At 45.5% G+C, this 14,161-nt stretch overlaps 1 protein-coding gene across 1 annotated transcript in view; it reads right to left on the bottom strand.

Annotated features, from left to right (window-relative positions):
- LOC116358227 (uncharacterized 51.9 kDa protein in rps4-rps11 intergenic region-like) overlaps positions 1 to 12,718 on the bottom strand; it is a 67,079-nt gene extending 54,361 nt beyond the window's left edge. The window contains exon 1 of the mRNA XM_031808745.1: positions 12,585 to 12,718. Coding sequence (XP_031664605.1) covers positions 12,585 to 12,718 — 134 coding nt within the window. The remainder of the gene's footprint in view (positions 1 to 12,584) is intronic.
- Between the last annotated feature and the right edge of the window lie 1,443 nt (positions 12,719 to 14,161).

Here is a 14,161-nt window from a genome sequence, read left to right as displayed (position 1 = left end):
TATCCTGAGGCCACATTTATTGTAGCTGGGGATTTGAACAAAGCAAATTCGAGTAAAAGGCAAACAAAGTTCTATCAACACATTGACTGTAGTACTCACGCTGATAAAACACTCGACCACTGTTACTCCCCTTCCGGGAAGCCTACAAGGCCCTCCCCAGCACTCCCTTCGGCAAATCAGATCACAACAAACATTTTCTCCTCCCTTCCTACAGGCAGAAACTCAAACAGGAAGTACCCGTGCTAAGGTCTATTCAACACTGGTCTGACCAATCGTAATCCATGTTTCAAGATTGTTTTGATCATGTGGACTGGGATGTGTTCCAGGTAGCCTCTGAGAATAACATTGACGTATACAAAGACACTGTAACTTCATCAGGAAGTGTATAGGGGATGTTGTTCCCACTGTGTCTATTAAAACCTATGCAAAACAGAAACTGTGGATAGATGGCAGAATTCGCACAAACCTTCTTCGCCCACTTTGAGGACAACACAGTGCCACCGACATGGCCCGCTCCCAAGGACTGTGGGCTCTCATTCTCCGTGGCCGATGTGAGTAAGACATTTAAGCGTTTTAACTCTCCCAAGCCGGCAGCCCTAGCTGCGTCCTCAGAACATTCGCACATCAGCTGGCTGGAGTATTTACAGACGTATTCAATCTCTCCCTATCCCAGTCTGCTGTCCCCACTTGCTTCAACATGTCCACCATTGTACCTGTACCCAAGAAAGCAAAGGTAACTGAACTAAATTATAATCGCCCCATAGCACTCACTTCTGACATCAGGAAGTGCTTTGAGAGACTAGTCAAGGATCATATAACCTCTACCCCCTTTAATTTGCATACCATCCCAATAGAGCCACAGACGATGCAATCGCCATCACACTGCACACTGCCCTATCCCATCTGGACAAGAGGAATGCCTATGTAAGAATGCTGTTCATTGACTATAGCTCAGCCTTCAATACCATAGTACCCTCCAAGCTCATCATTAAGCTCGGGGCCCTGGGTCTGAACCCCACCCTATGCAACTGGGTCCTGGACTTCCTGAAGGACCGCCCCCCAGGTGGTGAAGGTAAGAAAGAACACCTCCACTTTGCTGATCCTCAACAAAGGGGCCCCACAAGGGTGCGTGCTCAACCCCCTCTTGTACTCCTTGTTCACCCATTTCTGCATGGCCAAGCACGCCTCCAACTCAATCATCAAGTTTGCAGATGACACAACAGTAGTAGACCTGATTACCAACAATGACAAAGCAGCCTACAGGAAGGAGGTCATGGCCCTAGTGGTGTGGTGCCAGGAAAATAACCTCTCCCTCAACGTCAACAAAACAAAAGGAGCTGATCATGGACTTCAGGAAAAAGCAGAGGGAGCGCGCCCCTATCCACATCGACGGGACCGCAGTGGAGAAGGTGAAAAGCTTCAAGTTCCTCAGCGTACACATCACTCAGCGTACACATCACTGACAGTGCCTCGGCTTGGCCCTTAAGGCCCTCACAAACTTTTACAGATGCACAATTGAGAGTATCCTGTCAGCCTGTATCATCACCTTGTATGGCAACTGCACCGCCCGCAACCGCAGGCCTCTCCAGAGGCTGTTGCGGTCTGCCCAACGCATCACCGGGGGCACACTGCCTGTCCTCCAGGACACCTACAGCATCCAATGTCACAGGAAGGCCAAAAAGATCATCAAGGAGATCAACCACCTGAGCCACAGCCTGTTCACCCCACTACTATCCAGAAGGCGAAGCAATTATGGGTGATCAAAGCTGGGACCGAGAGACTGAAAAACAGCTTCTATCTCAAGGCCTTCAGACTGTTAAATAGCCATCACTAGCCGGCTACCATCCGGTTACTCAACCCTGCACCTTAGAGGCTGCTGCCCTGCATAAATAGACATGGAATCACTGGCCACTTTAATAATGTTTACATACTGTGTTTCAACTGGACAATTACCCAACACACTAAGTGCAGTCGCAAAAACCATCAAGCACTACTATGAAACTGTCTTTCATGAGGACCACCTCTGCTGCAGAGGATAAATTCATTAGACTTAACCGCACCTCACATTTCAGCCTAAATAAATGCTTCACAGAGTTCAAGTAACAGACACATCTCAACATCAACTGTTCAGAGGCGACTACGCGAATCGGGACTTCATGGTCAAATCGCTCCAAAGAAAGCACTACTAAAGGACACCAATAATAAGAAGAGACTTGCTTGTAGGTATGAGATCTTATTTCGCGCTCTGGGTCTTTGATCATCTGTGGTATCTTGTAACGAAAGCGCTTGGGTGGCAGAACCTGTAACACCTTGAGAAAGCATCTGGCTACGTCCAAAATGGCATCCCATTCTCTACATAGTGCACTACTTTTGATGGGCTCTGGTCGAAAGTAGTGCACTATATAGGAGATAGGGTGGCATTTTGGACTTACCCTCTCTCTTACTATCCTTGTATAGCCCAGCGCTGACAAAGTCTCCAACTACTATTCAAACGGTAGAAGTAGCTTGTTAATATTCACATAAAGAGCTAGAGGTAACTACATACAACATTATTAATCAGATATAATTTACTTCATGTTATTGCATGTTCTCCTTATAATTCAAGCAATAAGAGGAATGGTTTCTTTGTGCAGTTTGGGTACTGAACTAAAACTGGTAGGTCTTTATCAATGACATGGATTTCCCAAGTCCATTTAACATTCCTTGATCAATAGCTAAGTCCATTGACAGGAAGAGTGGCAGGTGTATCTCACAATGTTAACTGTGAGCATGAATATATTTTTCCAAAGTGTGTGAAACCAGCAACAGAGCCAGGCTTGATTGTTTTTAACACTTGAGTATTGACTACACTCTAAGAAGTTCTTATCGGTTCTAAAAAAGGTTCTATATATACTGTAAACCCAGTTTATAAACCCAGTGAAGGCAAAGAACCTTGAGGGTTCTTTCTCTACCCCAAAGTGTAATGTGGACTTTAGCCAACAACAGCTAACCAAAACTAGCATTAAATTCTAAAATGACAGCTAACTAGTGTAAGGGTTTTCCTGAGGTGAAGGAGAGGCAGACCAAAACGCAGCGTGGTTATATTGATTCATGTTTAATAAAGAAAGATAAACACGAACACTACAAAACAATAAACGTGGAAAACCAAAAACAGCCCTATCTGGTGCAAAACACAGAGACAGGAACAATCACCCACAAACACACAGTGAAACCCAGGCTACCTAAGTATGATTCTCAATCAGAGACAATGAATGACACCTGCATCTGATTGAGAACCATACTAGGCCGAAACATAGAAATACACAAAACATAGAAAAACAAACATAGACTGCCCACCCCAACTCACGCCCTGACCATACTAAATAATGACAAAACAAAGGAAATAAAGATCAGAACGTGACAGTAACCACCCCCCCAAAGGTGCGGACTCCGGCCGCAAAACCTTAACCTATAGGGGAGGGTCTGGTTGGGCGTCTGTGCGCGGTGGCGGCTTTGGCGCGGGACGCGGACCCCACTTCACCATTGTCTTAGTCTGCCTTATTGTCTGCTTCCGTGGCCTCCTAACCACGGCGACCCCTCTAAATGACCCCACTGGACTGAGGGGCAGCTCTGGACAGAGGGGTGGAAGCTCTGGACAGAGGGGCGGAAGCTCTGGACAGAGGGGCGGAAGCTCTGGACAGAGGGGCGGAAGCTCTGGACTGAGGGGCTCTGGCGCCTCTGGGGTGAGGGGCTCTGGCGCCTCTGGGCTGAGGGGCTCTGGCGCCTCTGGGCTGACTGGCGGCACTGGCGGCCCCTGGCTGACTGGCGGCACTGGCGTCCCCTGGCTGACTGGCGGCACTGGCGGCCCCTGGCTGACTGGCGGTACAGGCGGCCCCTTGCAGACTGGCGGCACAGGCGGCCCCTTGCAGACTGGCGGCACAGGCGGCCCCTTGCAGACTGGCGGCACTGGCGGCGCTGGGTAGACTGGCGGCACTGGGGCAGACGGGTGGCTCAGGCGGCGCTGGGCAGACCGGTAGCTCAGATGGCGCTGGGTAGACGGGAAGCTCCGGGCAACGCTGGAGAGGAAGGCTCTGGCAGCGCTAGACTGAGTAGCTCTGGCACCTCTGGAATGAGGGGCTCTAGCGCCTCTGGAATGAGGGGCGGGAGCTCTGGTAGCGCCGAACAGGCGGGAGACTCCGACAGCGCTGGAGAGGAGGAAGGCTCCGGCAGCGCTGGACAGGCGAGAGCCCCTGTAAGGATGAGCCAGAGAGACAGCCTGGTGCGGGGGGCTGCCACCGGAGGGCTGGTGCGTGGAGGTGGTGACGGATAGACCGGATCGTGCAGGCACACTGAAGCTCTTGAGCACCGAGCCCGGTTGAATGGTCCCGGTCGCCCTGCCAGTGCGGCGAGGTGGAATAGCCCGCACTGGGCTATGCAGGCGAACCGGGGACACCGTGCGCAAGGCTGGTGCCATGTAAGCCGGCCCAAGGAGACCCACTGGAGACCAGATGCGTAGAGCCGGCTTCATGGCACTTGGCTCGATGCCCACTCTAGCCCGGCCGATACGCGGAGCTGGAATGTACCGCACCGGGCTATGCACCCGCACCGTGCGCTTCAGAGCATAACACGGTGCCTGTCCGGTCTCTCCAGCCCCCCGGTAACGACAGAAAGTTGGCGCAGGTCTCCTACCTGGCTTCACCACACTTCCTGTGTGCCACCCCCCCCAATACATTTTTGGGGCTGACTCTCGGGCTTCCATCCACGCCACCGTGCTGCCTCCTCATACCAGCGCCTCGCCGCCTTCTTCGCCTCCAGCTCTTCTTTGGGGCGGCGATATTCTCCAGGCTGTGCCCAGGGTCCTTTACCTTCCAATTCTTCCTCCCATGTCCATTCCTCCAAATAGTGCAGCCTCTCCCACTGCTGCTGCTGCTGCTCCTGCTGCTGCTGCCTCTGTTGCTTCTCCTGCTGCTGCTTTTGCTGTTGCCCGTTACCACACCGCTTGGTCCTGTTGTGGTGGGTGATTCTGTATGTTAGTTGCTTGTGTCAGCACAGTCCTTATGATAGCTTCACGGTCTTTATTTGTTTATTGTTTTTTGTATTCAGTGTTCAGTTCTTTCTTTAATTAAACATTCAACATGAACACATACCACGCCACATTTTGGTCCTCTGATCCTTCTCGCCTCTCCTCTTCAGATGAAGAGGAGGAAGATCGTGACAACTAGATGCTTTTTCATTTTTTTACGTGATGGGCAGTGGGCTGACTGAGAGGAGGTATGTATCTAAATTATAATAAATGATTCATTGTAAGTCTTGGTGATTCAATAGTTAATCATGACATGATTTGCTCATTCTGGCAGAGGATCTACTCTTTCGGCTACTGCTGATGACAACAACGGCATGTTCTTCTAATCAACATCATATTTATTATATCTACATAGAATTTAGTCTTCAATTTGGCAGATTAACTCATATTTATTTCTGAAGATTAACTTGTTTATTTCTGAAGATGAACTAATGTTTTTGCTCCTCATTTCTTCTTCTCAAAAACCAGCCAGGAAACAACCCATCTTGTATCTTGTACTGTTCCATAAAGGAATCAGCCAGAGTTGCTACCAAGATTGACGTTGGCCATCATTCAAATAAAGAGATGCCTCCCAGGCTATCGGTGCTTACAGTGACAATAAAACTGTGCTGGTATACTTTTGTACATTATTCTATTGTTTATTATGTTATTCTTAGCTAGAAATAGTACTATTTATTAGTATAAGCCATAATTCATGAATGGCACCAAACAGGGTTCTTTATGGAACCAATTTTGGTTCAGTGAAGAAGAACCCTGTATTTAGTATTTAGTTCTGTGAATAAGAACCGATAGGGTTCTGATCAAAGAGCCCTATAAAAGGGTTGTATTGTATATAAACCTTTTAGGGGTTTTCTATATGAACCAAGCAATATAACTGTTTTTACTTCTATATGAGTGTACGATTGCTACATCAATTAATTAAAGGAGCAACAGTACACCCTCCTCTATTTCTATACACATAGCCTCACAGCTGGAGCGAATAAGCACTGGGGCTTTAATTAAATGGCCAGAGAGAACCAGTGATGTAAAAGCATTGGTCAGTCAGTTCATTATGTGTCCCTGAGAGGCAGCCCAGGCTGATGCAAGCCTCCATTAACCTGACGGCACCAGCTACAGGCCTGCCACGGGGAGATCAGCATAGTGCCAAGGGAGCACCAGGGCAACAACAGGCAAGGCACCACACTGTCATCAAGCCACCAGGGCTTTCTCTCTCTCTCTCACTCTGCCCTAGCCAGAGCTATCTCTGCTAACAGCCATCGTACAAACCAGGCCCTTTACGTAGCCAACAAAGCTGTCAAACTCAACACCTCCGGCAGAATATACTCTTCTTTAAGTAACTGATGCTTTTTATCAACCCTGTTAAGCACCAGCGTTCCCCCCCAAAAGAGGATTGATGACAGAGGTATAAAAACCTGTAATTGGAGGGGGTTAAAAAAGGATGGCATGGTTTTTAGATGAACCTGTCCACCGTCCATTTGGTCCCCCGTGCAGTTGGTGCCAAAGTGGGAGTGTTGACACAATTAAGGATCTTTTTTTATACAGGTACCTCGGGCCCAGCCTCTATGGGGCTTTGAGGAAGCTGTGGGCTGGTAATTAGTTGAATAACTAAAAAGTTATTAACCCCACAGTGTTTCGGTGTTAGCGGCTAATATTATCCTGCCTAATTAGCCCTCTCGTTGCGTTATGTGGCCTAATTCCAGATATGTGCCACGATGTTCCCAGGAATGTGAGTAAGTATTTTGGAGAGTAACCACGCCCTGAAAATACCTCACTGAAATATGGAGAAGGGGATACCTGCATTCCAACATGGCGACCGGAGTAAGGGTGAGAGGGTGTGCCGGAAGGAGTGGGTGTGTCAAAAGCTCTCTTCTATAAGTTAGACGGTTTTGATTGAGCTGTGTTTTATTTCTTCTGTTTCTTACCACACAACTGGAGCTACTGTACCGCCAGAGTTTGGTCTTCTGCCCAATTATGAGTCTGAGTTATAGTTCACTGTTAGTTTTACAAAAATAATTGTACATTTTCAGTTATAAAACTGACGATTGTTCAATTTTTATGAAAAGTACTGATGATGGGTGTACTGTTGCTCAATGCGTTGTATGTGTGTGCTTACTGTTGGTGAGCCAACTGGTAAATGCAGAGGGTTTTTTACTCAGTTATAAAGAATTCTTATCACTTTACAAGGTCCCAGAGCCTACCTTCTATTGACCCTGTTGACTCATCAGTAGGAAAGATTTGTTTCTCTTTTGGTCCATTCAACAACAGAGCGATACGATCCTTGTTTCAGCAGGATGTTGTATCTATACCTTATGTCATGCCTTATTGGAATGGATTTATTGATAATATCTGTTGGAAAAAAGTTTGGATGTTGCCACAAACATACCTACTTGTTAACAAAATTAAGGAAGTTTCCTTTAAAATTATTCATAAATATTATCCTGCCAACCACTATATGAAGAAGTTTAAGGAAAACATCAACTCAAATTGCTCCTTTTGTAATGACCACCTAGAAACAGTTGTGCATCTTTTTTGGCATTGTATGCATGTAAGAAAACTGTGGCAAGACATCAGTAGGTTTATAATTGAACACATTTATGAAGATTTTACACTATTGTGGAGAGATGTACTGTTTGGATTCTTTACATACAATAGAAATAAGCGGAATCATTTTTATGTAATTAATTTCATTATTCTTTTGGCCAAATTTCATATACACAAATGTAAATTTACAAACAGAAAACCACATTTTTGTACCCTACAAAAAGAAATTGAACTGTATTTTAAGACGGTTAAATGCTCTACTAACAAAAAAGCTGTTAGAATTGTAAGTATATGCATGTCCCTTAAGGTCCTTGTGTAATTGTAATGTGATATTGTACCCCCTAGCCCCGCCCCCAGCCCCGCCCCTAGCTCGATTGTCCATTGTTTGTAATCTATGTATGCTTGTGTTCCCTCATGTGCTTTATGTATTGATTTGTTGTTAATAAAAATAAAAAAATAATAAATTTAAATTATTTTTTTTTTTTTTAAATGTGTGTGCTTACTGTGACTGTCACCATGTTATCGGCTAGGTAGCTACTGCAGGACAGAAGTGCTTGTCAAGTGTGAGTATTGTTACAATGTTGCCGTTTTGTTATCGTTCATGCCCTTCTCATTGAGTAGTAAACTGTATGTATGTATCAAGGTGAGATCTAGATGGTTAACAATAAAGAGGTATTTAATGTGTAGGCTGCTATAGCTACTTGAAATAAAATCATGTGAGAGAAAACATTTGCAACCTAGTTACCGCTGGCGACACAACCGTGATACCTAGTAGGAAGCACTTAAAGTTGGCAGGCACAATATCGGTGCTGGGTGCACTGGTCACCGGTTTAGCAGGGTAGCCTAGTGGTTAGAGCGTTGGACTAGTAACTGGAAGGTTGCAAGTTCAAACCCCCGAGCTGACAAGGTACAAATCTGTCGTTCTGCCCCTGAACAGGCAGTTAAACCCCTGTTCCTAGGCCGTCATTGAAAATAAGAATTTGTTCTTAACTGACTTGCCTAGTTAAATAAAGGTAAAATAAAAAATAAATAAAATATCGACTCATCATGATGCTGCCAAATCAACCACACAAAACGGTCTTGAGTGGCAACAATACTGCCCAATTAGCTGATTAGCTTTCCATACTCCCACTGCTTTCTACACTCCCAATCACCCATACCTCGTTGCCATATTGCGCTGCAGCTACCCATACTTGGAAATATGAGTATGAGCTACTGAGCAAACTCCACAAAACTCCACTGGTACACACTCCAAGCAAAAACAGAGATTCTTCTTTAAACGTGCATTATGCACAAATTCCCCTGCCATTTCCTGATTGCAAAAATTCTAATAGTTTGCCTAATTTTAGTTTGTGTGACAAAACAAGCAATGTATAGGGTAGAGAATCTAAACCGCTGTGAAATATCTTTTCAATAACCAATCATGTTGTATTTTCAGCTGTTTGAAGCTGGTGTACAAAACCAAAAGTAAAAGACGCAAAAATTTAACTTCAGAACAGGAAGCATAGAAATAGAGTGCATAGAACATATCTGCTGCTTCTTTAACTTGCTTTTGATGAGAATGACAGATCTATAACTCACATATCTATGTGAATTTGGCCAGGTCACCCAAAGAGTTTCGTATTGCAGCTTTAACCCTAAATGTGCTCGACTAGGGTGTAAACGGGGCACATCTTGTTTTGAAGGGAATAGCATGAAGAGCAAAGCAACACATAATGCTCTGTCCCTGCCTCAGAAGGAGCATGAGAATGAGGGATCTCCTCTTTTAACTGCGCTGTGTGCTTAGCAAATACTGCTTGTTGATGTTTTTCATTGTCTTTGTGAAATGCAGCCGACCTTATTCAAAGGCTAGTCACATTGATAAATATTTACAATGATGAAAACGTTGGTGGTGGGATGGCAGGGGATTGTTGGGAAGGGAAGAAGGGGGAGGGTTGAGACGGTGGAGGACTGACTGGCGCATCAATTCCCAAGATGCATTCCTTTCCTGCATCCTCTGTGGCGAGGATGTTTGATATATGTCAGGGCTAGAGCACAATCTTACTGCTGTAGACCAAAAACAATGTTAACTAGCCGAACCTACACACACACCACACACACACACAGGAGTAGCTTCAAGTTTTATTAGTCGTATGTACAGATACGCATGGTATACAGTGCATTCAGAAAGTATTCAGACCCCTTGACTTTTTCCACATTTTGTTTCGTTACAGCTTTAACTGATTAAATCTGGGGGGGTTTATTGTCAATCTACACACAAAACCCCATTAGACATTTTTGCACATAAAAAAAATATTATAACTGAAATATCACATTTACATAAGTATTCAGACCCTTTACTCAGTACTTTGTTGATGCACCTTTGGCAGCAATTACAGCCCGGAGTCTGGGACGCTACAAGCTTGGCACACCTGTATTTGGGGAGTTTCTCCAATTATTCTCTGCAGATCCTCTCAAGCTCTGTCAGGTTGGATGGGGTGCGTTGCTGCACAGCTAATTTCAGGTATCTCCAGAGATTTTAGATCCAGGCTCTGGCTGGGCCACTCAGGGACATTCATTCCTGCGTCGTCTTGACTGTCTGCTTAGGGTCGTTGTCCTGTAGGAAGAATAACCTTCGCCCGTGCCTGAGGTCCTGTGCACTCTGGAGCAGGTTTTCATCAAGGAGCTCTCTGTACTTTGCGCTGTTCATCTATCCCTCGATCCTGACTATTCTCCCAGTCCCTGCTGCTAAAGAACATGCCCACTGCATGATGCTGCCACCACCATGCTTCAAATCAAATCAAATGTATTTGTCACGTGCGTCAAAAACAACCTTACAGTTAAATGCTTACTTACAGGCTTTAACCAATAGTGCAAAAAAGGTATTAGGTGAACAATAGGTTAGTAAAGAAATAAAAACAGCAGTAAAAAGACAGTGAAAAACAGTAGCGAGGCTATAAAAGTAGCGAAGCTACATACAGACACAGGTTAGTCAGGCTGATTGAGGTAGTATGTACATGTAGATATGGTTAAAGTGACTATGCGTATATGATGAACAGAGAGTAGCAGTAGCGTAAGAGGTGATGGTGGGTGGTGGGTGGCAGGACACAATGCAGATCGCCCGGTTAGCCAATGTGCAGGAGCACTGGTTGGTCGGGCCAATTGAGGTAGTATGTATATATGTACATGAATGTATAGTTAAAGTGACTGTTCATATATGATAAACAGAGAGTAGCATCAGCGTAAAAGAGAGGTTGGGGGGAAGGCACACAATGCAGATAGTCCGGGTAGCCATTTGATTACCTGTTCAGGAGTCTTATGGCTTGGGGGTAAAAACTGTTGAGAAGCCTTCACCGTAAATATGGTGCCAGGTTTCCTCCAAATGTGACGCTTGGCATTCAGGCCAAAGAGTTCAATCTTGGTTTCATTAGACCAGAGAATCTTGTTTCTCATGTTCTGAGAGTCCTTTAGGTGTCTTTTGGCAAAGTCTAAGCGGGCTGTCAAGTGGCTTTAACTGAGGAGTGGCTTTCGTCTGGCTACTCTACAATAAAGGCCTGATTGGTGGTGTCAATCACTGATCTGTTCACATGTCTTTGTGCTTATCTCAACCCCCCCCCCCAGGTGTTGCCCATCTTTGTCATTATACCGAGTGTATTTATGCCTGTGTTCTCTGTTTATTTGTTGCCAGTTTGTTTTGTTTCGTCAAGCCTACCAGTTTTTTTCCCGTGCTCCTGTCTGTCTCTAGACCCTGTTTTCTAGCTTTCCCGGTTTTTGACTATCCCTGACCTTGAGCCTGCCTGTCGTTCTGTACTTTGTCATACCACCCTGGATTACTGACCTCTGCCTGCCTAGACCCTGAGGCTGCCTACAGTTCTGTACCTTTCAGACTCTGCTCTGGACTACTGACCTCTGCCTGCCCTTGACCTGTAGTTTTCCTACCCCCCTAATTTTTGTAATAAACTTTTGTTACTTCGAAACTCTGCTTCTGGATCTTCTCCTGAACATTGTCAGGTGGAGTGTTGTAGAGATGGTTGTCCCTCTGGAAGGTTCTCCCATCTCCACAGAGGAACTCTGGAGCTCTGTCAGAGTGACCATCGAGTTCTTGGTCACCTCCCTGACCAAGGCCCTTCTCCCCCAATTGAGTCTTCGTGGTTCCAAACTTCTTCCATTTAAGAATGATGGAGGCCACTGTGTTTTTGGGGACCTTCAATGCTGCAGAAATGTTTTGGTGCCCTTCCCCAAAGCTGTGCCTCGACACAATCCTGTCTCGCAGATCTATCGACAATTCCTTCGACCTCACCTCATGTGGGACCTTATATAAACAGGTGTGTGCCTTTCCAAATCATGTCTAATCAACTGAATTTACCACAGGTGGACTCCAGACAAGTTGTAGAAACATTTCAAAGATGATCAATGGAAACAGGATGAAACTGAGCTCAATTTCAAGTCTCATAGCAAAGGTTCTGCATACTTATGTAAATAATCATTTTTATTTCTACTACATTTGCAAAAATGTTATGTCATTGTGGGATATTGTGTGTAGATTGATGAGGGAAAAAATTTATTAAATCAATTTTAGAACAAGGCTGTAACATAACAGAATGTGGAAAAAGTCAAGGAGTCAGAATACTTTCCGAATGCACTGTGTGTGTGTGTGTGTGTGTGTGTGTGTGTGTGTGTGTGTGTGTGTGTGTGTGTGTGTGTGTGTGTGTGTGTGTGTGTGTGTGTGTGTGTGTAGATGTGTGCGTGAGTGATTGCATGTGTGCTGAGGTGCGGAGAATCAGTGCAGGTGGTCAGTCCAGTTCAAGTGTTCAGCAATCTGATGGCTTGTGGATAGAAACGGTCTCTGAGCCTGTTGGTACAGTATCAGACCTTATACTCCTTTACCGTCTGCTCAACGCTAAGAGAGAGAACAGCTTGTGTGTGGGGTCCTTCCTCAGGCACCGTTTCGAGTAAATGTTCTGGATGGTATGGGAGCAGGTTCAGGGTCCCAGTGATATACTGGGCAGTCTTCACCTCCTGCTGGAGGCCCTTGCGGTCGTGGACGGAGCAATTCCCATAGCAGGCCGTGATGCAACCGGTCAGGCCGCTCTCGATGGTACCGTGGTAGTATTTGGAGAGGTCCCGGCGTGGCATGCCAAATGTCTTCAGCCGCCTTAGAAAGTAGAGACACGGTTGCGCCCTCTTGACAAGAGTGGTGGTGTTGATGGTCAATTAAAATGTCCTCGGTGATGTGGATGCAGAGGAACTTAAAACTTGTGACTCTGTCTCCTGCAGTCCAGTTGATGTGGATCGGGGCTTGCTCCCTCCTCTGCTTCCTGAAGGAGTACTCAATTTACACAAGCACAAACGCACACACTCCGCTAGATTGCAAATGGAATCAGAGAACAATCTATGGTGTGCATTATTTGTTTTATTCAGTGTGTGTGCTCCCACTGGGAGTGACAAGGGGGAGGTGAGCAATGAGATTACCCCTCTGCTGGTACAGACAAGCCTCTCTCACAGGCAACAGAGTACTACGTCCAATCTAGAAAACATCTCTCACAGAGAGACGCAACCGAGAGGGGTTACATTAGAGTCTGATTAACATGAGGAGATAAAAGGTGCATATGTATGGTGCACGTGTATATATGTCCTCTGTCTGATTTCAATTTCCCAACGCTTCAATTAGACACCAGGGATGAAGGTGGTGGGGGTAGATGGAATGGAGGGGAAACGTGTATATCCACGGCTCTGAAGCATGAACGTTGTTACCCGCCGTCTCGAGCCATCTCTCACTGAGAGTATCAGATTTCATTATGCCATGCCGGCTTTTGGTTAAGGCCGGAGATTTAATCAAATGAATAATCATCCGGTTGCCACTAATGATGAATCACAGAGCATTCGCCGATCGTTTTGCATGTCACAAAGGCAAAACTGCTAACACAAAGCACTTGGTGCATAGCGTGGCGTGTCTGGTGTGAAATCAAAAGTCAAATGTGGAGATCCGTGGATTAAATATGGCCTCTAGTGAGTGGTTCTGCTTACCCAGAAGGAGAATCCTCCATGTCCCCTGCTTCTATTCATCACGCCTAATCCATAAAAGTACCATAAATCAGCTTTGGAGCTTAATTTGATTAATTAGCTAATTAATTAAAGGCAAAATGATTGAGAGAATGCCTGGGTGAGAGTCTGTTCCACGGGATGCTAGCACATGGTTTTTAGACTCTTGTAAATCCATCAATTTATATTTCGATAATAGATAAAGCATTGCCCAGCAATATACATGGAACAGATAATAGATGAAAAATGGCTAGGAAGAAAAACATGGATATGGGGCGTGGCGTTATAAGACAGGAGAAGGAGACTTTCCATTAGGTAATAAAATAGTACTGTAGCTAAAATGGTGTAGAGGCAGGGCTTTCTGAACAATATAGCTGCACTGAAATTATGCAAGGAATGAGGAAAAGCAGGGTTGATCATTCTTCAGAGAGTGTGTGTGTGAGAGCACTAGCTAGCTAACCCACCTGCAGCTCTTGCAGAGGAGGGGGGAGAAGAGAGAGCTCCTAGTGTTGGTCTAAATCATTGATGGCTTATTCT

Source organism: Oncorhynchus kisutch, linkage group LG29 (genome assembly GCF_002021735.2).
Source record: "Oncorhynchus kisutch isolate 150728-3 linkage group LG29, Okis_V2, whole genome shotgun sequence".
Lineage (NCBI taxonomy): Eukaryota > Metazoa > Chordata > Actinopteri > Salmoniformes > Salmonidae > Oncorhynchus > Oncorhynchus kisutch.
The sequence above is the reverse complement of the archived record's forward strand: the minus strand, read 5'-3'. Positions and strand labels throughout refer to the sequence as shown.